The following is a 25148-nucleotide window of genomic DNA, read 5'->3' as shown; positions in this document are numbered from 1 at the left end:
TTGCTATATGGTCAGAAACCTGGACTCTCTTACAGGCTGACTTGGAGTGGCTAGATGCATCACCTTTGTGCTGTCAGTGCCAAATTTTGATCATAAAGTGGTTTGATTTTGTGCAAAATGTCACACTCTTTCAAGGATCTGGCCATCCTTCCAGTTACTCATTGTGTTCAACAGCAGTGTTGCATGCTCTTCAGTCACGTTGCTCAGATGGACAAAACCATATCTCTTGTCACTCTGGGTACATCCAGACTACTCGCCGTATCGGCGGGTAGCAATCGATTTTTCAGGGATCGATATATCGCGTCGCATCTAGACACGATATATCGATCCCCGAACGTGCTCCCATCTTCTCCAGAACTCCACTGAAGCAAGCAGTGGTAGCGGAGTCGACACGGGGAGCCGCAGACGTCAATCTCGTGCCTTGAGGACCTGAGGTAAAGCGATCTAAGATACTTCGACTTCAGCTACGCTATTCACGTAACGGAAGTTGCATATCTTAGATCGATACCCCCGCAAGTGTAGACCAGCCCTCTATTGTTCTCTCTGGGCTGAAGAGACAGGAAGCAGCTGGAATGTGGTGTAAAGTTTGAATCAGGTATGAAATTCATCATCCATACCTAGAAGAATTCACTGGGACAGGGAATGTTTAGATAGACGCAATTAGGATTACTTCTTTTATTTTTTGTAAGGCTTGTAAACTCCTCTGTGCTAACCACAGATGTTTTTGTTTGTTTGTAACTTTTAAGCTGAACCCCCGGGAAAGTTATTTTGAGTCCTTAATTTTGGGAATTGCTCTTTTAAAATCTAGCAAAAGCCTAAATTCCAGATGTATTTTCTTTTTGTTTTTAATAAAATTTACCTTTTTAAAGAACCTGATTGGTTTTGTGTCTTAAAAGGTCTGTGCATATGTTTTTCAATTAGCTAGTAGCAACAGCTGGGTTCCCTTTTGTTTTTTTCTCAGCTTCCCCAAGGGAGGGGTGGAAAAGCTGAGGGGCCTCAGGGAAAACTTCCCAACTGAGTTTTTCCAGGACTTGCAAGAGCAGGTTTTCACTTGAGTGGTGGCAGCATTTACCAAGACAAGGTCAGAGAAAAGCTGTAACCTTGGGAGTTTAATACAAGCCTGGAGTGGCCAGTATTAATTTTTAAAATCCTTGCAGGCCCCAACCTTCTCCACTCTAAGTGCCAGAGTGGGGAATCAGCCTTGACACCTCCCATCTAGGAAGAAGGTAAGAGAGCAGCACTGCCAACCCCAGAAGTTCAAAAGTCATGAGTCAGACCCGCTAAAACTCAAGATTGGACCCCAAACCATGAGGTTTTTTAAACACTGTTGTGCTTTTTTCGGTCTGTCTGTTGCTCCCCAGGCCCATCCCCAGTATGTCTCTGTGACAATTAGTATTGCCAGTTCTTCCAAATTTATAGACAAAGGTGATTTTGGTCCCTGCTTCAGGAGCTCTCACTGGCTGCCTGATGGTGCAGAGCTTCCAGCTTCTTCCCAGACACCAAATTCTAGTTCATTAATTCTGTCTCCTCCTCATCCCTGCATCAGTTTTGCCCCCAAATCAGTTCTGCCCTCTCAGCCCTTAACTATGCACCCCCACATCAGCTCAGCCTTTAACCCCCACATCAGTTATGCAATCCCCAGCCCCACATCTGCCTGTCCCCCAGCTCACCTCTGCTCTTCCTGCGCTCTATAAGTTCTTCATCCCTTTCCTCGGGTCAGGGGTGGGTGATCCTCCTCTGCCCTGGTATTGCAGGGATGGAGAAGGGAGAAGCAGAAAACTGAAGCCATTTGCAGACTGGCAATGGCAGTCTGAGCCATTTGCACAGGAGGGGAAGGGCAGAGCTGCTGTTGGACTTCTTCCCTCCTGGGAGAATGATGAATGCTACTCCCTCTCCCACCCCAAAACTCCTGCCTCCTGCAGGAGCTCTGATTGGCTGCTCTAACTCAAGGAAGGGTGCCAATCAAAGCGAGGGCGGGGCTGTGGCCTCAGGTATGACTGAGATTTGAGAGAGGGCTGGAGTCATCACCATTAGCAGACTACAGCCCCAGCCAAAATCATGTTGCAACACGGAGAGGGCCAGAATTAGGAAGAAGTGGAAGACTGCGATGGGTGGAGGAATTAATTCATTGTTGCGCAGGAGACTCACAAAGTCAGCAGAAAATGGGGTGGGGTGGAGTTTTTAGTAGAGTGTGTGTATATAATTTTCCTTTTACAAATAGGATCTACAGAATACATATGATCTGTCTTATTTTGGAAACCCTCTCTTTGGATAAATCAGAGTTGGGCGGACGTACATTTTGGAGAGTTTGTCTGTCGTAAAGGTAGACATCAAAATAATAACTGGCCTGTCACTTATATGGCTCATGCTGCAGGGGTAGGCGGAAGTTCACTGTGAAGGAGGAGACAGAGGTGGAGCAAGGGAAGTTATTGAGACTCAAGCGGGTAGGGAGCCAAGGAAGGCTAAGAAGGGGGTCTCAGCAGTTTCTGTTTGCTCTGTGGCCTGATCCTGGATGCTGCGTCAGCCCCTCAAACTGCCTCCACCCTCCAACCCCTGTGCGCATGCATGAGTTTCTGCATAAATCCTCCCTATTAGTGCTGCCCCGATTCACACTGTGTTTCTTATGAATCCAGAACTCCCAGTAGAACCAATACAGCGTTAACAATTCTCATGATTTTATTGCGAGTTTCTCATTTTCTTAAAGCCTCGAACTTCTGGAGTCATGAATCTCAGCTTTTTTTTTTTTTTTTAGAAAAAATTAGGATCTACCCCTCATGGCTGTGAAAAAGTTTGAAAATATAAATCCTAAAGACTCAAAAACCAGAAGGCAAATCAAAAGAACCTCAAATTTACTGTTTAACATCTCATTATTTTTAAGATAGTTTCATGATTTTGGGGGCCTGACTCATGATTTTGAATGTTTCAGTTTCCTTAGTATTTGGAAGATGAGGTACACAAAGACTCAGTTCCTCAGAAGGAAAGTTTCACTCAATACTATAAAGAGCTTCATTCACAACACAGGAAGATTTAGAAAGAAAATCCAAGAACCATATTAGTATATATAATATCATTCGGTACCATGTTGTTTGATTGCTTTGCCTCTGTCATCGATGCCTCGTTAAAACAATAAGGTAAATAAAACTTAACATTTTAGAGATCTCACTAGCTTTTGTACACAGGTGTATGCTCCATAAGATGAAGAAAATTCACAGAATTAGGTGAGACTGCATAGAGTGAGTAACTTGTGGATATCCTTGTCCTTTAACCGTTCCTTTCTCCGTTCGGGCATATATATTGAAGATAATGCTAGGCAACTCTAATTTAACAGTCATGGGATCTACTAACATCCTCAATACCATCAAATCATAGTCCCCCAAGATCACTAATGTATTTATTATACACAATGCCAGAAATCAGTGGTAAATACAATATATATCTCATTAAATTCAATTTTTGTAAAGACTGCACCAGAATAGACCAACTATATAGTCTAAATCAATAAAGTGACAATGTAGATGTTGAAACAGTTCGCCTATTAAAATACCATCTGCATGTTTTCTTTAAATGAATATGTTTTTAATGTTTCACTGAAGTAGGCGTGACATACGTTAACTGGCAAAAGTGGGGGAACTGCAAAATGTAACACATCCAGTGTGTATCTGTAATGAGCAGATTAAAAACCCACTTAAATTGTATAGATGTATTTGTGTTTTAGCAATATAACAATATTTGTAAAACAGATATGAAATGTTTATACATCAAACTTCCAAGCAGATTTTTCTCTGACTTACAATTTTGGCTGTGTTCTTTCACACGATCCCTATGCACTTATCTCTGATGTATAAATAAAGGGTAGCATGCTGAAATATCAGAGATCAAGGACCAGAATCTATGCCACTCTATATAAAAGGCCAAATATAATACAAACAGCTACTGACAATATTCCACACTGAATCTCTGACAGTGACAGAACCATATATAGAATGAGAGTAGAAAACGCTGTTATAACATTAAGTAGTTCTGAATGAAAACATTAAGGTAATTTTCAACTCAATAAGCATCAGTAGCTCTCCCACCAGGGTAATGGGAATTTTACACATGGAACATTTGGAGAATAAACACCAAAGAAAATACCATTGTACCTGATCTAGGTACTCTCTGCTCATGCAAAGGGTGACTAGGACAGAAATAAAGAAATATCACAAAGGAAATATCAAACATTCACTAGGCAGCTTTTCATGGAATCAACTATTAACTCTCAAATACTTCCAAATTCATATTGCAATATTACCTAGGAATTATATTGTTTCCTGTCACTTTGTATATTGCCACAACGAAGAGATTCCATTTTTTAAATTTGAACTCTCAATCAGTCTTGACAGTTCAGCAGAATTAAACCTCTTTGTATTTTGAAAATGCTACTAATTTTAATATATGGGTTAAGGTAAATAATAAACAATTGTTCTGTATAATGAGTATGAAAAAACACTTTCCAGATCATTTTATTTTCCTAAGTTATGTAAGATATATTGGATGTTATGAAACATAAATAAATTTGTATAAATCAAAACAGAAAAATTGAATTAAAGGCCCAGGTAAGTGTTGTAATTATTTCACCTTTCACAATTACTATTTTAATATTTGTGAAATGATCACTGTACATGCTACTTTAGACTGCAGGGAGGTTGTAATTCAGTTTTAATAGTTTAAAACAAATCTTTACTATGCCAATAATAGTGTTGTTGTCTTTCATTTAGTATGTTACATTGTGGAATGCACAAATAAATTATTTAAATAAATGTATATACAAGTATGATGAAGGAAAAATGCTACAGAATTCAGTACGATGGTTGCATGCACTGGGGAGTGATAAACTGTGATTGGTCTTATAGCAATAAGTATGGATTGAAAACTAGGAAAAGTTTGACGATGTGCTGAAATTTCCATCACCACATAGAAGGGTCTTCAAACCTGTAACACACATTAAACATGTTATGAAATTTTCTCTGAAAGATTCGTGACAGAACCAAATAGATTTTAAGATCATCAATGATCTTTTAACAGGAAAAAGTAATAAAAGTTCTCACTTTAATACCATTAGTAGAGTATGGGATACATTTCTAATGTGAGTATGAAGACTGAATTGCTCCACTTCCATGAAAATGAATGGGAGTCAGGTGGCTAAATACCCACACGTTGTTATGTAATGGGCCCCTAAATGTTGCTGCATCAGTGCTGTGTCTTTGCAGTACTAAGACCCATTGCAGAAAAAATGCATGCTAGTGGCTAACACTTGCTAAAAAATTATGGCATGTAGAGATATCAACATGCCTATTAGCACACTTGTATCTCTGACTAAGCAGTACAACAGATATTTTTCCAAGAGAGGACTTACTGAATTTAGCAAAATTCTATAATGCTGTTCTCCCAGAATTTAGCTTTTTCTAGAACTCAATCTGAAGGTAACAGCAGCAATTGTTAAAATCTTTCAGTGCATTATTGCTTAATATTTTAAATAAATGACGTTTAAAATATTTGCTAAAGCAAATGCCGCAGGCCCAAAGTATTTCTGTATCCTGGTATTGTACTACATGTGTACAGAAAGCGGGACTAAAAGAGGGAGAACATAACTGAGACAAAAGACAATACACATACAGTATAAGGATTTCCTAATGACTACACGGGATCCACAAGATCAAACCCATGCACTCTTGCCATAAGAGAGTCATTTGTATTAAACTCAATGCTTCCCTTAGTTTCCCTGGGCATTTATTTTTGATCTATTTTCTCTTAGAATCTAGTAAAGATGTTCCACTAGGGGAGAAACTTTCTTTAGATGTCCAAACGTACAGTGTTAATTCAAGACATTTATGGAGTTTCTCTTTATTAGCTGGTAAGAATGCACATCAGAGGAGACTCAGCCAAGCTGAAAACTATTCAGGTTTTAATTCATACTTCATTAATTTTGGGTACAATGTCTAAGTTCACAGAAGTGACACAGCCACGAGATGTGACCCTTCTGGTGATGATACAGCAATGGGAAGCTAGATCTATTCTCTAGCTACCCGTGCGTGCATCTATTTCTTAAATATATAAACATATACATAATTACTTTATTTTAAGTTTTGAACTAATTTTAAACTGCTTTTATTTTTTATTAATCTTGGACCTTGTTTTAATCTTACTGTTGATTACAATACCCTGTTGAGGGCATTAAACTAAAATCTTTTCCTTATAATTTCTTCCATTTCACATGCACACTTGTTTATTTACTTCGGTTCATAGGCTCTAAGTTATTAATGATTATCAGCTCCAGGTTTTTTGCTGCCCCAAGCCAAAGCAGCAACAACAACAAAAAAAAGCCGGAATGCCACCCCTTGAAAAGGGCCACCCCAAGCACATGCTTGGAACGCTGGTGCCTAGAGCTGGCCCTGATTATTATTATTATAAATAAAGCATTGTAGCATTTTTGGAGGAGGGGGAAGAATTATGTATAAAGAATTACATGGAGGAATTACATAAATTGTAACACTACATGTGTGCTGCCCCAAGCTGATGACACTGATAGCATTCCTTGAAGAATTACCGTTCTGCCTTGTCTTTATAAAGCACAGAGAACCTCCATAACATATTTCACTACAGTTTACATTAATGTTTACATCAAACCAGCGAGATAAATTTTATCACGGCAAGTGCACTTAAAGTTATAACCATAATGCTGTATTTTAACTTTGTAGTAGAATTTCCTATACTTGGGCCTAATCTTGAAAGTCCACTGCTCGGACAATTTCCATAGGTATCAATGAGAATTCTGGACACAAAGGGTTTGTGGGATTAGGCCCTTCAGTCCCAATGCTGCAATGATTTACATGTGTGCTTAGTTTTAGGCACGAGAGTACTCCCATTGGGCTCATGCATGTTGACTTATGAAGCACAACGACTGGCTTGGGCACTATGACATAGCTACTGTAAAAATAGTTTACTTCTACAGTAAACATATTATCACCAATCTTTTAAACATAACAGCCAAGGCTTAAACTCTGCTTACCCACTCTTAACTACAATTAAGATTAAAAATACTATTTTACATCTCCATTAAAAAAATAGACTCAATCCAGATGAGGCGGCAAGTAGAATTTTGCAAGACTGTGTTAATCTTAGTGATTATTATAGTATTTTAATCAGATATGCCATTACCTTAAATGGATGTATACTTACAGGCTGAAATTCACCCCGTGCAAAGGGCCAACACCAGACCTATGCATCTTTAAGGTTCTGCTTTTTCCACACAACATCAAGTTTAAGTGGAATTTCAGTGATGCATAGATCTTATACTGGCCTTCTGCATTGATAGTCATACCTTAGCAATTAACATTATACTGAGATAGTCAATAACACCTTTAATAAAATCAGCCACCCTGGACAATGTTGTTTTATATGATGTTGTAGTAAAATCATACATCCAGATCATGGGCTTTGAGATGTAGATATTCTTGTATGTGCCAACTTGTGACCTTTTCACTTTGTAAAATATTAGGCACAAAACTCATGCAAAACATAATATTTTAAAGACAGCATTGTACATAATCTGTGTTTAGATTAAGATAGTCACAGATTTTCCCACCTAAAGCTATTTTAAAAGAAGCCAGGATTTCAGAGAGAAAAATAAAACTAAGGAAATTAACAGTTAATGGGGAAACATGCCTCAGGTTTCAGTATGTAGGTGGATCACTGTGACGTTCTGTACCTCGTGGGAATACCCTACACCCCCATGTTCATCCTTATAATATGATTGTGTAGTATCTAATGCAAAGTTTGTCGGCTGTCTTTGGAAGGCTCATGATGTACTGAGCATTGTTGTTATGGTAATATTATAGTAATCACTGTTATAGTAATGTTATAGGTTGTAATTTCATGTATATAGTTCTGAGGCTGAAAATGTGTCCTCATGGCTTAAAGCAAGCTATGCAAAAACTCCTCAAGAGCAGAGGGGCAGTTCACACCTCATCAGGGCATGTATGGGACAAACCCAGCCCAGCCTCACAGGAACAAAGGACACTGGCCTAGGCAACAAGGAACGATCTGTTGGACTCTCAAGTGAGTCACTCCCTCTTCCTTTGGTCAGTTTGGGACTGCGATGAGGTAATGCTCACCTGAGTCTGATGGGGGGGGGCAAAGCCAAGAGGGAAGAAAGAACATGATAAAAGGGAGATACGTTTGCCATGCTCTTCCTCTCTCTTCCACCTCCATCTACAGACATCACCATCAAGTGGCTGAAGCGCTGATCAAAGGGGAAAGCCTGGCTGAAGGGCAACCAGCCAGCCTGTGGTGAGAAGCATCTAAGTTCGTAAGGGCATTGGAAGTGTTAAGATCAGCTTAGAATGCATTTTGCTTTTATTTTATTTGATCAAATCCTACTTGTTATGCTTTAACTTCTAATCACTGAAAATCTATCTTTCACAGTTAATAAATGTTTGTTTATTCTACCTGAAGCAGTGCATTTGGTTTGAAGTGTGTCAGAGACTCCTCTTGGGATGACAAGTCTGGTACATATCAATTTCTTTGTTAAATTGACGAACTCATATAAGCTTGCAGTATCCAGCGGGCATAACTGGACACTGCAAGATGGAGGTTCCTAGGGTGGTGTCTGGGACTGGAGATATTGGCTAGTGTATTTTGGTTGCAAGTAGCTGGGAGCAGTTTACATGCCACACGCTGTGATTGAACAGCACAGGAGTGGGTGTTCTCACAGCAGAACAGGGTAAGGCTGGCTCCCAGTCTCAGAGTCAAGGATTGGAGTGACCTAGCAGATCACTGGTCTGGATAACACTAGAGGGGAATGTCACAATCACCATCAGGAGTCAGGGTGGTATTCTGTGCAGCATTTCACAATAAGAGAGATGCATTATGGGGATTCTTCCCTTCCTTTAAACATCAGGCATCAGCTACGGACAAAAGTAAGATACAGTACTTGACTTGGGCCAATGGTGTGATCTGGTATCATAGCTCCTATGTTCCTAGGATATTTGTGTTGTTCTAATAATGGATAAATAATTGTATTTGTGTGTGTGTGTGTGTGTGTATATACACACACACACACACACACACACAATTATATTATATATATAAACTGGCATCCAAATACAGTGTTCTAATTTCTGATGCTTACTATTTTCTGCCTATGAAAATCATTTACTGAAATAGCTAAAATTTAAAATAGAAATAAAAGCTATGACAAAGCACTTTTGTACTTACCTAGATCTAGGAATATTCTCTGTGCTTTCTCTCAACAAAAGATCCGAGATCAGTGTCTCTGGGCTTGATCTCTTTCCATATCTATTAAGTGAAAAAAAAAAAAAAAGTATCTATTTTTTCATACCTCCAACTTTAAAATTGAGGCTAACTTTGGAATGTTCATACAAACCTTTATTGCAAAATTTTGTAGGGTAGAAGTAAAGACAACTCTCCAGCAGGTGTTTAGTTGAACCCAGTTTGTTTATATGAGAATGTGTCACTCTAGTGTCACATTGTTAAAACATTAACAAATATGTTAATAACTAGAACATATCAAGACCCCTCATATAGAAATATTTTCCATAATCAACTGTTATAATGTACATGATAGAAACCGAACATTTCTAACATTTCTTTGTTTGGCGGGTATTAGCAGATATCTGACATTCACACTTTTTGTGCGGGAGGATGTGCCAGTGAGGGAGGGAGGGAGAGAGTTGAAATATGACAGCAGATCTGAGGTTTATGATCCTTTTCTACAAATGCAGTTAAGGTTTTTTTGTTCAGTCCTAGCACCGTTTTGGATAGTGCTGCATCTTCCATCAGAAATTCACTGAGTGAGAAATCCACAAAAACCACCTGCATTAGATAGTGAATACAAAAAAAGACTCGTACTGCATCAATTTACTATACATATAGACCAAGATTTTCAAAATTAATTAGTAACATGAGATGAGATTCCTTAAAGGGGCCAGATTTTCAAAATGTGTTGAGTATAGACCTGTGGAAAATCAAACACCTTAAAGTTGTCTCAAGTGGGGGACCCAAAACTTGAGCTACCCAAACTCACTAGTCACTTTTAAAAATCTTGCCATTGTAGATATTGTATTGCAAATCAGAGCATTTTAGTAAGATGGTATGACAATTGTTGTCGGGTGTTATCTTTGTTCTTAGTAAACCTGACAACTGTGTTTCTATTCCTGCATTTAAAAAAAAAATCCTGAAAACAGTAGAATCCATTAGGGGCATTTACTTGAAAAAACAATCCCAATTCCCATTTCTTGTAAAGGAACGTGCCCTTTTTTTCCTTTCTGAAAACAGTATCAATAATGAGCAGTCAGCTTGACAGGTAATCCATTACTCCCTAGGATCACTAGGTTACAATAGTAATGGTAACCACAAGAGAACACTTCCTTCACTGTAAAGAAATAAAGATCATGGTTTATTACTTGTATGGATATATAGCAGAACATCAGAGTTCGGGAATGGAGGTTGTTCATAACTCTGAAATGTTCGTAACTCTGAACAAAAGATGGTTGTACTTTCAAAAGTTTACAACTGAACATTGACTTAATAGAGCTTTGCAGAAGAAAAATGCTGCTTTCCCTTTCATTTTTTGGAAGTTTATGTTTAACAGCACTGTAGTGTATTTGCTGCTTTTTGGGGGGAGGTGGTCTCTGCTGCTGCTTTATTGTGTATTTCCGGTTCCAAATGAGCTGTGTGATTGACTGGTCAGTTCGTAACTCTGGCGTTAGTAACACTGAGGTTCTATTGAATGCGTAAAATGACAGTAAAGTTACATTGGCAAAGAATTATTACAGGCATGGGATGAAATCCTGGCCCCACTGAAGTCAATGGTCCTCAAGATGTCCCTCCAGTGGGTTCAGCTAGATTGCAGAAGAGCAACCTTCCAACAAAAAACTCTCAGCTTTTCTTGATACAAGTTGTGTGGTGATTTTCATATGTTTACCATGATATTTGACTGTGGAAACAAAGCTGACTTGTTATCATTATATCTTAATGACTGGATTTTTTTCCATGGTCTTTGTCAATTTAGTATGTTCTCCATGCTTTAGAGAGATGCAGTATCAGTTTCAAGTTTTGGAAGCAAATTTCTGTTATATAAACTGATTGAAAATGAATATCTGAAAAGAACCAGCCGCACACAGTGAAATGCTATTATAGTAATTCAATCAAGCGTGAGGCTGAATCAAATGTCTTATGCTGCATCACCACAAAGGAACTTGTTTCTAATTACCTACTCCAATTAATATGGATGTTACTGGGGTGTCCCCTATGGAGGAATCTAATTTCCCTGATTAAAATATTTGGTTTTAAGACATTGATTAAACAAATTAAAAACTGGATCCAGTAGCCCATACCTTGGCAAAATTCCCACTGACTTCAATGAGAATTTTGTCTGAATAAGGACTGAGTCGGGTCCCTTGCAAGAGAGGAGACATGGCTCAGATACATGAAGAGGATTCTTATTTTAAGATACTTGATACACTCTGTCCCTGAAGCTCCCCGGCTCCCTGATTGAGGACAACACCTTGTGCTGCACTATGTTGTCATACAGGGTGTGTCTGTGTCTGTGTCCTGAATAGCGTTATGCCATCATGGAATGGAGTGCTGACTGAAGGATCAGCCCAGGTGGCAAAGGACTAAAAAGGAAAGCAAATTCTTCTAATGTTAAATGTTCGAGGCTTGGGTGAGCCCCTTAGTTTTGCAGTCTCTATCACCTAGGATAGCCCTTATGGTCACAGTAGAACAATGACAAGAGAACTGAACTGAAAGCCAGGGCTGAACACAAAAGAGAATTAGTTGCCATTGGAGGAAATCCTTCATAAAGTCTTTACACCAGAGTAAATAGTACTTTCTCCGTATCTATCTTACACAATTCAGAGACTTTCCAATGACAGTATCCCAACCTACTGTTTGCTGTGTGCAAGATGTTTGAACAACCACTTCCATCAAATAGTATTAACATTTTAAAGATCAAGGACCAACTTTGCAAAAGTGGCCAGTAGTGTTTGGTGCCCAATTTGAAGCCCGGTCTACTCCTAAAACTTAGGTCAACCTAGCTACCTAGCACAGAGCTATGAAAAAAATCATGTCCTGTGCAACACAGTTAGGTCAACCTAACCCCCACTGTAGATGCAGCTAGGTCAATGGAAACATTCTTCCATCAACCTAACTACTGCCTTTCGAGAGGGAGAATTCACTACAGCAACAGAAAAATCCCTTTCATCACTGTAGTGTCCACAGTAGTGTTACAGTAGTGTAGCCGCAGTGCTGCAGCTGTGCTGCTGCAGCACTTGTAGTGCAGACATATCTTTAGACATCAAGGCCTGTTTTCCAGAGGTCCAGATAATACACAACTCCAGTTGAAGTCAAGGGGATCTGTGAGCACTCAGCACTTGTGACAGTCAGGCCGTTGTTGTTTCACATTGCGCACCCAGAGCACCACTTTTGAAAATTTGGGCTTGGGAATTCAAATCTTATAAGGTGTTCAGCACCTCTAGAAGGGGTTGAGGGTGCTCAGCAACAAATTGTAGGAGGTGCTCAGAAACTTGCAAAGTCCTCAATATCAAAAGAATCTGCATGTAACAAAGGCTCTTTTTCACATTATAGATCTGATATAGATGTGAAATGCGAAAAATCTAGAGCCCTTGGATTAGAGCCTCTTCCTATAGGAATTCCACCTTCTTGTCGGCTTATAATTAAAACGATATGTTATATGTTTCTATATAACAAAGAATGGCAATGCATGCAAAGGACAAGCTGGGGGAGGCAAGTGGTGACAGTGAAAAGCCATGGGGGAAGTGAAGAAGAGAGGGAAGATTCAGGGGTCAGAAGCTGCAGGCAACTAAGCGGCAGGGCAGTGCCAGTTGCAGGAAAGAAGCCACTGTACAGGGGTAGCAGATGGTTCGAGGAGGATGGGGTTCTGACTCAAGCAGCAGGACAGGGATGAGGCCCAGAGGAAGTTCCCAAGGGCACCACTGGAGAGAGAGGGTACAGCTAAGAAGGGCCCTGTCTGGGAATGAGGAATAGCCTCATGGAAGGTGAGGCAGAGGAAGTACAGTACAACATGCCTTCGTGACCACCCCTGACAAGAGACCACCTGTCATGAGTGACTACTTGCAGAGGCCATGGGAATGTTTTCCCCCTATAATTTAACTGTGAAGAGTAGCCACCTGTCATCTGCGACCAATGACCACATTTTCTTACTACCATCCATAAAAACAAATTTGTAGGAGGAAACTGATCTTCCTTACTTCTACGCTGCTTCTGGGAGTGGCACTGCCTTCAGAGCCGGGTGCCTTTCCAACAGCCACCACTCTCCCATGTGCAAACCTTTGAAGAGAAGCCACTTATTACAAGCAATCACTCTTGCTAGCTCCCATGAATGGTCACTCTTGGCGGCAGGTTTTACTGTAGTTGTGGGTAATAGTAGCCCATGGGAAAGAGACAATAAGAGGTCTTGATTAAAATAGCAGCAATTGCCAGGAGGGATGGGGCAGAAAAATGCCATCAGTAGCTACAGAAGCATCAGATGACAAAGCAGGCGTGGAAACCTAAAAAGAAAGGGCACTTATCTCTGCCTCTTTCCTCTCAAACATACCCTTTCCCGTATGTTTCACCAATTGTGTGGTGAGCTGGAAGCTCATGGCTGGGCCTAGGGGACTCCAGGGTAAGGGAGAGGCTCAGGGCTGTAGCACTTTAGTGCAGACACTATCTACGCTGACAGGAGAGGTTCTCCCATTGGTGCAGGTAATCCACCTCCCTGCAAGGTGGTAGCTTGGTCGACAGAAGAATTTTTCCATCGACCTAGTTCTGTCTATACCAGGGGTTAGGTTGGCTTAACTGCCCAGCCCACAGGTGTGGACTGAGCGACGTAGCTGGGTTATCCTAACTTTTTAAGTACAGACCAGGCCTTGGGATCTTGCTCACCATCAGTGAGACATGATGAGCATGCCGAAATTCTCTCTTCCTCCCGTCTGGAGCCTCTCTGGCTATGTCTACACTTCAAACTAAGCCCAAGCTCTAACTTAGGTTTGAGCCCATTCCCTCTTCCATCCACACACAAATCAGTCTGATTCAAGAACCCGGGTCCTCCTAGAACTCTGCTAAGGCGGTGGGTCAAAGCCTGCGTCCTACTGTCACTTGAGTTCAAGCCCTGTCATTTGCAGTGTGGATACAAATACAAACACATTAGCATAGCTGAGAGAGCTGGGTCCAGAAACTGTAAACCCAGGTTTACAATGCAGAGTGGATGTTCAAGCATGAGCTTGAAAATGCTGAGTACACAAGCCCAGGTCCCACAGACAGAGGCTTAGTTTGCAGCTTAGCTATGCCCTCTCATCACAGGTGTCCCTGCAATCACAGGTTCCATCGAGAGTGCTGGAACAATTTGTATAGTGGGGGTGCTGAAAGCCATTGAACCGAACTATAAACCCTCTATATAATGGAACCCACTTCAAGCCAGGGGGTGTGGCAGCATGCCCAGCACCCCTAGTTCCAGCACCTAGCTCGTCAGACCCAGTCCTGAAAACCATCATCCAGTACTAAGTAACATGAAATAAAGTTCCCACTGGAGAACTTTGACTTTAGTTATGCTGTTCATCACGAGAAAGGGAAAACTGTAAAAGTATAAGAGATGGAGAGAAAGAAATGTATTGACACTTCTGCTAGAACATATTGAATATTACTCGATCCTAGATCAGAGCTGAAAGACGTTTATACCACACAAAATTTTCTATCATTGCTGAAATAGGAAATGTGCAAAAGTTAAATTAAAACCAATTGCAAGTGTTGCCGTGGGTTGTTTCAGTGCAGTTAATGCATTGAACAAGAGAAACGGTGCATCATGTTTTTTAATTAAGTCCTATTTGGGTCTCCATTCCTCTGATTACAGTGTGGTCCGCTCTGGAAAGTGACATTGTGAAACTGGCAATGTAGGGTTCTACATTTATTGTCTCTCAACTCTCTAACTGACTCTCCAACTCAAATTTACTCTATTTAAAAGTAAAATGATTGTTCCCCCTACTTGCCACCTGGAATATAAAAATCAAACTTGATTCTTTTTTGCTTCATGCCTAATCATCAATAAAGACTTTGGTTAATCATTCTATTTATAATGTGCACACTAGGATGGAATCCAGCTTATTCTTCCCCTGCTATACTGACTTTGCAGAACTAAGGGGGATAAGGGAGGAGTAAAATCTTATTTTTGTCACTAAAGGAAGCAGATATGAATATGATATAAACGCAAGCAGTGGATCTGTTAAGTAAGATGATGTCATTTTTACACTGTCACTTTTCAGACCAGAACCACACTTGAAATACTGTCTAATGCAGTGGTTCTCAACCAGGGGTGCCACGTGACTCTGGGTGTAAGCAGAGGTCTTCCAGGGGGTACATCAACTCATCTACATATTTGTCTAGTTTTACAACAGGCTACATAAAAAACACTAGCAAAGGCGATACAAACAAAAATTTCATTCAGACTATGGCTTGTTTATACTGCTCTATATACTATACACTGAAATGTAAGTACAATATTATATTCCAGTTGATCTATTTTATAATTATATGGTAAAATTGAGAAAGTCAGCAACTTCACTATTAGTGTGCTGTGATACTTTCATATTTTTATGTTTGATTTTGTAAGCAAGTAGTTTTTAAATGAGGTAAAACTTAGGGGTACGCAAGACAAATCAGACTCCTGAAAAGGGTACAGTAGTCTGGAAAGGTTGAGAGCCACCGGTCTAACGAATAAATCAGCCGATATAAGAAATTGTATTTGAGAATGGGATATGAGAGAAGAGGTGGGAAACCGATGTAGTGATTCAAGAGTGTGAAGAAAGGGGAAGACGATATGGGCAGAGCCTTGGGGAGAAGAAGAGAAAATCTTGGCATCTGCATTTTATATAAACTAGAGGGAGGAAAGCAAAAACATAGCAAAAAGGAGGTTCCAATAGCCTAGATGGGAAATTATCAGAGCATCAGCTTTTGTGGGTGACATGGTTCAAAGGAAGCTTTCTCTTCTATTAGCTAGCTGAACTAAATTGGACGATGCCCCCAAATAAAGGGATTTGACATTGAAATGAAAGGTAAAATTACAATCTGACGTTTCACCACACACATCTGCAGTAACATGAGCAAGTCAGGGCCATTTCTAGATAACCACTAAAGGCAGGCTTGCCTACCGACACAATGCACTCTTTAATTATTTGTTAAGGAACTGGTGTACTAAGCAGCTGTCAAAACAAAAGATTTCTGAATTACTACAATTCTTCAGCAACAATAAGAACTGTCACTGGCTCCAGATAAACACCAGATAAATATGAGACACAGCGGCATCAATGGAAGTGTGAAATTGTTCTGCTTTTTTCCTCTGGTTTGTCTCACACTCTCATGTTCGAAGTTTATGTTTTATGTCCCCCTTTGCTTCTGCCGGTACTCTCTCCATAAAATAAACTTCCTATTACTTTCATATTCCTAGCCCCGAAAGCTCTTCCTGTTAAAACTGACAAAACTGGATGAGCCCATATTGGTACCACTCCACCAGTCCTTTATTACATGTTATTCATGTTGGAGGTCACATTTACCTACACTTTACACAAAACCCATGTGCTGTATCCAGACAGGAACTGCTCCATCATGAAGCAGTGGCTGTGGTTGCCACAGAAATGGAATTCACCCTTATCACACTTTTTTCTCTATTACTGTTTTTCTTCGGGGCCTCATTTTGTGAATTCACAAGTGCTCAGAGCTCTGACTGGGGCATTTTAGCTTCCCCACAGTTGTGCCCCCCTCACCACTTCGCCTCTCAGATTGCTGTTTCCACACTGGACCATGCTCAGTCTCTGGTGCCTGATCTCAGCCTTGACCAGACTGTCCTTCACCTCTGCCCACCTGGCTGGTGTAGAAGGACCCATGAGCTAGAGATCCTAGTGGAGTTAGACCCCACTCCAAGCAGTGCTCACTAGTGGCTGCTGTACAGAGGGAAAGAGCCCCTCATACAGAGCAAAGCCTGGGCGAGATCAGAACTTATTTCCCCAGTTCTCTGAGAAACGGGGTGGGGATAAGCCTGCTGAATACACAGGCTCTCCCCCTACCCCCCCACACAGGCAGCCGGTCTGTGCGCGTCCTTCCTGCCCGCGCTGGGGTGCCCAGTACCTACCTCTGCCGCGTGATGAGGTTGATGTAGTGCCTCAGTGCCGAGTAGTATCTGGCCATGTCCTCCGCAGGCGCGTCCTCGCCGGGGTTGTCCGGTTTGGATGGATACGCCTCCGTCAGCGTCCCCAGGCAGATCAGCAAGGACAGGGCGAAAGTCACCACGGACAGCCACAACCGCATGGTCCCCTGCATCTGCACGACATGCGGGCGGTGGCGGCGGGAGAAAGGAGCGTGAAAGGGCGGGCGCCGGGCTGCAGCTGAGCCCAGAGAGCAGCAGCCCCTTCCCGGGACTGAGCGCTCGGCGGCGGGACTGTGTCAGTCCCACCCGGACACGACTTGCAAAGTCTGCGCCCCCCCCCCCCCTTTCTGGCGGGCATCGGCCACGCGGGAGCCGCTCGCGCTGGATAAAAGTCCCCGCGCCCCGAGCTTGTGCGAGGAAGTTGCACTTGTTGTCGCCTGAGGCGGGGGGGGCGGGGGTTGGTTATAGCAGCAGCCCCAGGGCAGAGCTGCAGGAGCCAGGACACGCTGCGGGGATTTTCTAGTAGGATGCTAGGAAGCGACCCGGAGCCTCCAATGCAATGTGAGTGGGGAGAGAGACCCACGCACCGGCCCACTTGGTTTCCCCTTAAAAAGCTTGTGGGGGCTGGTGGCTTATGACCGCCCGCTCCACTGGCTGCTGAGCTGGACCCAGCCCGGGCACGAGGCGGCACCCAAGCCGGGGCTCCCCCGCCCCAAACGGGCAGAGGCTTCGCACCTCCTCCGAAAAGCGGAAGAAACGAAAGTTTCTGCACCCGAGCCCGGGCGGGCGCGGCACCGCCGGAGACCCCCCCGCCGCGGGAAGCCGAGTTGCTAAACAGGGTGCTCGCGGAGCGCCCCGCGACCCGGCTGCCCGGCAGCGGCGAGCTGAGGCGGGCCCCTGCCGGCTTTGCGCGCGGCGGGCTGGCAGCGTCCCGCGACCGGCACCAGGGCGACCCGCGGGTACTCACGACAGGCTCTGTAGCTGGGGCTTTTCCCGCGCTCACGTCGGCGTCGCTCTCTTGCGGCGGCTCGACTCTCCGGTCTGTGGCTCGGCGCCTCGCCGAGGTTTTTTATGGCTTTCCCAGCAGGCAGGAGGGGCCTCGGGCGGTCACGCTTGACGCTTCGGCGACTCCAATCCCCTCGCCGCCTGCGCCCTGCCCCGGGATTGGCACCAGAGGCTGCTGCTGCCTCTTGACACTGACGCCCCCATCCCCGGCACGCGGGGAGGGGAGAGCAGGGTGGCTGCTGACGGGTCCCAAGCCAGCCCTCCCCCCTCCACACACCCACCTGCACTGTCGGGCACCTCCCCCGCCCAGAAGCAGGGTGAAACTGGGGCTACCTGGCTCCGATGGAGCCGCCCCGTTGTCCTCTCCAAACTCCCACACTGCGCTGTCAAAACTGTAGCTGCTCCTACTGCACCAGAACAAAAAGGCCCTGGCCCCCGGCGCAAACGTGTCCCAAAGAGTCCGGTGCAAACCCGCTGTTCCACTTTTGGCAGCCACCTCCCAGTTTCCACAGCCTGGATGAGGTACAGCTGCTCCTTCTGCACCCATAAAAACTGCTCATGCTGGAGCAATAGTAGTTCGGGTGCCCTGGATCTTACACCTGAATCCTGCCAGCTACAGCCCTTGTTTTGCACAAATCCTCTAATTATACAGCAAAACTAGAGAACAGGTGTAGATATGCCTCTTACACCCCCCCCCCCCGCCTCAAAATAATACAAAACGCTGATGCATCCTGGCACAACATCACCAAAGAAAACTTGCACTGCCGTCTATAGCCAATTTTTCACCCTAATCTCAAAATTTCACTGCTTAAATATAGAACAAGGTTAATTGTTCCTGTTACACCAAAAGGCTCCAGACCCTGATGTACAACTGCATCATAAAAATCCAGATTTTGCATCTGGATCCTGCCAAAATTGTAGTCACAGACCCAGAAATTGTACCCTCCCAATAGAGAGCCTTGGGGCTTATCTGTTCAGGGAAATTGATCAACTCTAGTTCTAACATAACTCCCCATATGCACCCTCTATTCTGGAGTAAAAGTGACTTTTTTCAGTATAGCTTATGTCACTTCCATAGCAGAGGATGTTCAGCACCCCACTAACCTATGATGCCAGCCACAGCAGGCCCCTCAAAGTTCCAGCAGACACCGATACTTTAACTTTCTTACACCATGATAGTGCTCACAGTCTGGAAAAGAGAAACTGCTTATGGTAGTGGATGTTGCCTAGGTCTCTAATAGCCTCTCAGACTTTGCTGGAAGGACTTTTGTGGAACCACGGAGACGTTCTATAAAGTAACATTCAGTAATCTAATAAAATATGGAAAATATATGTTACTAAATGAGGTGATGCCAGCCTTTAAAATCAAATCATTCTGACTGACATCTTGCCATCAGCCCCACTCTCACACTTCAGCGCTAATACAACTTTCTTTCAGTTATTTTTTTCATTAGATTTAAATAGTAGTAAAACATAAAATGCCTACAGAAGAGCTCTAGGGCCCCTGACAATTAATCTTTCAATAATATAATACACCAGGCAGCATTAAAAATCAAACATTCAAACAGGAACAAATTAACTCAGCCACTAGGCCATCTGAAAAGAAGCTTCTTTCTACCTCCATCATTTCCAGAACATAGTCAAAACCTTCTCTCAAAACCCGGTCAAACAAGTTCCTTGTACAGCATGCCTGGAAGGTCACCCAATTCTGGCTATTTCAGACCAAGGCTGGGGAGCAAGTTAGAGAGACCCAGAGCCCTCGCCAAGATAATAGCCAATAGTTTATGATTCAGTAAAGCATTGACCGTGACACAGAAAGAGAAACTGTGGGTTATATTTTACCCCATGTAGAAGACGACTTTCAATGAGTCTCCATGCCTGGAGTTCCCTGCTCTTTTTCCATGGAATAGCCAGGGTCTTTGGCTCCTAAAATCAGCAGCTCCAGAAAGGGATCCACAGAGCTCTGCACAGCAGCTCTGATAGCATTCATCCTCCAAGCAGTGCAATTCCTGCAGGACTAGTAAAGAGACATCATATGCATGTTATCTTGTAAAGAGTTACCCTATTAATTCTGCAGAACTTTACCAACACTGGCTGACCCCCCTCAAGGAGGCCCACTGGAAATTCATGGGTTCAGCTAAAGAGTATGTGATAGAAACCACCTCCATTTCCAACTTTGCCTCCAAAATTCTGCTGAATCCAAACCCTACAGTGCTTCAGTTAATTAGCTTTCATAGGGTTCTGGGAAGGACGGATGGTGGTGGCAATGGCATATTGGGAGAGCATGCTCCAAAACTGGCATTCACCATCTTTACCACTCTCTGGCCCGGCCCTGCTTGATTTGGGTCCCATCAGCTCACAGAAGTGGAGAAGAGTTTACCACATTAATACTTTTCATCTGCAGTGGTATTGTAACTGTGTTGATTCCAGGACATTTAGAGACAAAGGGGATGAGGTAATATTGGACCAACTTCTTTTATTTCTCAGATCAAAAATATTAATACTTCCATACAGTCTGAAAATTGAGACTCCTTGCACTCTAACATTGCTATTATTTCTAGTACTGGTGATTCTCAAGATAGCACCCATTAAAAATCAAGTTGAAATAGAAATAGGAGTAAATGAAGAAGATGGTAATCAGAATGAAATTAATGTAAAGTCCAGTATTTAAGACTTACCAGGGCTAGAACAAAAGCTGCATAGTGCTAAAAAATCTGTGAAAATACACCTTGTGTGCATGCCTGTATCATTCATATATACCAGGGACCATCTTTTGCTGTTGTTGCTACTGTTCTGTGTTTGTAGAGCACCTAGCACAAATGACGCCCTGGTCCATAATTGGGGTTCCAAGTTGCTGCAATAATAAATAAACAAACAATAGCATAGTGATTCATGAAATATCAAACCATTAATTTCTCACTGTTCTTTAGGATGCCACTGCTTTTTTTGTACCAAGATTTAATTTAGGAAGCCCAAGACCTTGGACCAGTATATGTTCAATCTCTGTATATGTGTGAACTTATAAATGGGCTGCAGTAATATAAATAATTCCAACAGGTTTTTGTTTGTTTGTTTGTTTTTAACATTTTAAATAGAGAGAACAGTGCTCTGGGCCATTATCTAGGCCAAGATTCAGGAAAGCACATATGGAGTGCTTAAATCCATCTTTTTTCAGGGAAGCACTTGAGCATGTGCTGATCTTGAGGCATGTGCTTAAGTCCCATAACATATATTTAAAATTAATTTCACACTTATGTACTTTCCTGAATAGGGATGTGTTCCTGATTCAGGGACCTATAGAATTGTAGTAATCCATATAATTCATGCAACTTTTTATTAACATTTTCTCAGGGTGGTTGGGTTTTTTAATTTTTTGGGTGTTTTTGGTCTTATTTCTCAAAACACTGAAAGCCTCTAGGGGCTAATCCTGTTCCTATTAGCGCTAATGGGAAAACTTCCACTAAATTTAATGGGAGCAGCTTTGGCCCCTTAACATGTTAACTAGGGCAATCTCCATCTACAAGGTATTGAAGCTATTAAAATAGTATGGTAAGGCCAACATTTGCAAACCTGGTACCTAAAGTTAGGAATCTAATTTAGGCATCTAAGTGGCCTGATTGGTGGAACTGAGCACCTCTCCATTCCCATTGATTTCAGCAGGAGTTTTGCAAGAGGTCTGCAGGTTTAGGGCTCACTATGCACTTAATCATGCATGCGACGAAGTGGGTATTCACCCATGAAATCTCATGCTCCAAAACGTCTGTTAGTCTATAAGGTGCCACAGGACTCTTTGCTGTTTATGCTCTTAATGACATCATCCATACATTATATTCCCACTTGGGTGCTTTAATTGCATTGTTGTTCTGCAGGACGTCCAGCATTTGTTGCTTCCCTTTGCCGTCAGAAACGAGAGCTACATATTCAGCAGGAGGAGGCTTTTGGTAGAGGAGTGAGATGGGAGGATAGTTGGAAGAGATGACTGTGATAACATAGCGCTGGAGAGGAAGGACAGAAAAAGATGAATGCAGTTTGGGAGTGTTAGATGGGTATGATCCAAGTGCAGTTTGGTAGGGAGATAAGAAAGAGACAGAGGCAGGAGTGTTAGCAAATTAGTTAGTTACATTTACTTTTTGCCAAACAATTAAATATCCCATCCATGTCCCCAGAAATGTAGCTGTCAGATGAGTGCATTCTCACTCTGTTCATCACACTCTCTCTTTAAATGAGGTCCACACACACTCACACAATATCTTGTTAAAAATCAATGCACTGAATGGTAGCATTACATACTCAGAGCAACTATTCACATCAAAGTATTACTACATAAAGTGCATAATCACATAAAATGTGTTAATACAACCAGTGTCAGTCCACCATGTCATGATACTGTTTATTCACATCAGCAAGCAACTGGATGGATATTGATGTCTACAGAAGAAAATGTCTGAGCTCACTGGTGCCAGCTAACTTCAGCGGCAGCATAAAAAGGCAGTTAAAGAGCCCGTATGTATGTAACACAATGTACAGAGTGAAACGCAGGATTGTTTCAAAGTTGCTAGCAAATATCAGATCAAAATACAGCATTCAGAAAAAAGCCAAAAGGAACATGAAACTTCATATTTACATATATTTTAATTTCAAGGTATTTAAAAGTTAAATAGAAGGCTGTTTAGCTACAATTTCAGACAAAGATGAGAACTTGAATTCTTCCAGTATGCCAATTTATTGAAGATGACATTGTTTTGCAAATACCATAAATGTGAATGAAAAATTAAGCCATTTATTAAAGGTGATATACATGATTGCACTAAATATGGGACATGACAGAGTGTGATTAAACTGAGATGTAGTGTGATTAAGTTATAGTGTGGCTAGACTATTACTCATAATATGTAGCCAATGAATTAAGGGGGGGATCTTATTATTTAAAGAAACAAAATGAGGTGTCATGCATCAATGATCCCATTAACAGCACTTGTTATAAATGCAAGAACAAGATTAACACTTCACTTAGCACACGGAAAGTATTTAAGAATACAAGCTCCAGCCTATGTCTTAGGAGATATGAAGCAACTGGCAAGGGCAGATATTATCCATCAACTGATGATGGCTGTGCTCCCTTGTAAGTCACAGTGGTAATTTGAAGTTAACATGTTAAAAATAATTAAAATGACTCCCTAAGGGTTTCCATAGTTGAACAAACCTTCCAGAAATTTTGAATCTTTAAGATTGGAATTTTGGAAGTTCACTCTTATCAGAGTAGTACAATTATTATTCAATAGTTGTGTGAACTTATCTGAACCTACAGGGTAAGAAGATTGGGCTGGTAATCTCACAAAATCAGGCTCTCACACAAAATTCCTAATATTGCTGGTTTCAATTGTTTAAAAATACTTCGAGACTAGTCTCTTTCATGGCACTTTAATACACCTAGCCAATGCCCACTTTTTCACTCTTTTAATCCAGGACTCTCCTAAGGCCAAAGGACTTGTCTTGGCTTTTTACACATACTCAGATCCCATTCTTGTTAATCATTTTACATATCAATAAGATTCAAACATAGGCACTTCAGTCTTAAAGCATAGCACTTCTCTGTCTGCTAATATTAAAGGAGCATCTTTACTAACTCAGCAAGGCCCATGATATCCAAGAAGGTTCATGATATTCCACTAAAAGGCAGAGATATGCCTGTACCCCAGCTAACTCACCAGGCACTTTCTTTTTTATTTATGCTCACTCAAACAAATGAGGAAAACTGGCAGAGCACAGCATAAGTCATTCAAAAAGCAACACAGTCAATTCATCCCTTATCAGGGACACTTAGAAGAGCATAAGAATGCAAGCCAAGTGCTGAGACACTTGGAGAGCTCCCTCTTATGTATTTAATGCCATGGCCCAGATCCTCAAAAGTATTGAGGTGGCTAGCTCCCATTGATTTCAAGGGGAGTTAGCTACCCAAATATCTTTGAGAATCTGGGTCTATATTCCTATATGGCTCCCATCAAAGTAACTGAATATTCCAACACTTTCACACTGAGAAGGCCAATTATTTTCAATGACCAAGTCAGGGAATTGGAATTTCAAGCACCACAGAATTTGAGTTCATTTTGAAAGCTAAGGTGTAGAACTACAATGATGAACTAAAGAAAAATTATACAGTTAGGTTCCCACAGACACTCAGGCCACCATGAATCTCCATCTACCCCCCTCTCTTTTAGGCAAAAGGAAAGGCAACATCCTTGAAAATAACAATTTTTGGTAATGACTGAGTGACTCTGTTTAAACTCCTTGGATTGGAGCTGGAGTTTCAAGATTTAGTATAGATAAATTCTACTTTATTTAAAGTAGTGCTGTTCACACCAGTGAAGACTCTGTAAGCCTTTGCCTTATAAACCACAGAAAGGTACAACTGGAAACATGAAACTTTGCTTCAGTGGAACCTTGCAATAAATATAATTGATTTTGCAAAAACACTGCAATAATCCAGAGTTCTGAGAATGTTGTTGAGAGGCCAGAGGGGATCAGTAACAATTCTCAGGACACGTACAGAAACTCACAGTTTTAACAGGAACACAACCATACTAGCCAAAGCAACAAAAACATTATTGACAAGAAGGAGTTTTCCCCAACACCTCAACCCCTCAAGACAGCATAGAAACACTGACACATTCAAGAGGATGTAGAGACTAGAACAAGATCTCTGGCAACACCTCAACTGCTATCACCAAAAACAGCGAGTAACAACATAAAATAAAACGTGGGCTTCACAGCAGAAATACAATCTCCCAGCTCTGGGGGGGAAGTGATTCTGCAAGAATACGAGACAAGAGAGACTGAGAAAACTGCAGTAGCTCAATGACAAATAGAATTACTAAAATGTACAATAATACAACTGTAATGTAAAAGAAGGAGAAGAGAGAGAGAG

The 25148-nt window shown here is 41.9% G+C and overlaps 1 protein-coding gene and 1 long non-coding RNA gene across 2 annotated transcripts in view; one reads left to right on the top strand and one right to left on the bottom strand.

Moving 5' to 3' along the window:
• LOC142046322 (uncharacterized) overlaps positions 1-25148 on the top strand; it is a 128075-nt gene that overhangs the window by 11206 nt on the left and 91721 nt on the right. The window lies entirely within an intron of this gene.
• Positions 4732-18457, bottom strand: NPY (neuropeptide Y). The gene is made up of 4 exons (XM_032773863.2): positions 18186-18457; positions 17204-17391; positions 9256-9336; positions 4732-4971 (listed from the first exon to the last, which is right to left on the bottom strand). Exons 2-4 carry the CDS (start codon positions 17389-17391, stop codon positions 4947-4949), a joined length of 294 nt encoding a protein of 97 aa, XP_032629754.1. The 5' UTR covers positions 18186-18457; the 3' UTR covers positions 4732-4946.

The sequence above is a fragment of the Chelonoidis abingdonii genome, chromosome 2 (genome assembly GCF_003597395.2).
Source record: "Chelonoidis abingdonii isolate Lonesome George chromosome 2, CheloAbing_2.0, whole genome shotgun sequence".
Lineage (NCBI taxonomy): Eukaryota > Metazoa > Chordata > Testudines > Testudinidae > Chelonoidis > Chelonoidis abingdonii.
This window is presented reverse-complemented; position numbering and strand designations above follow the sequence as displayed.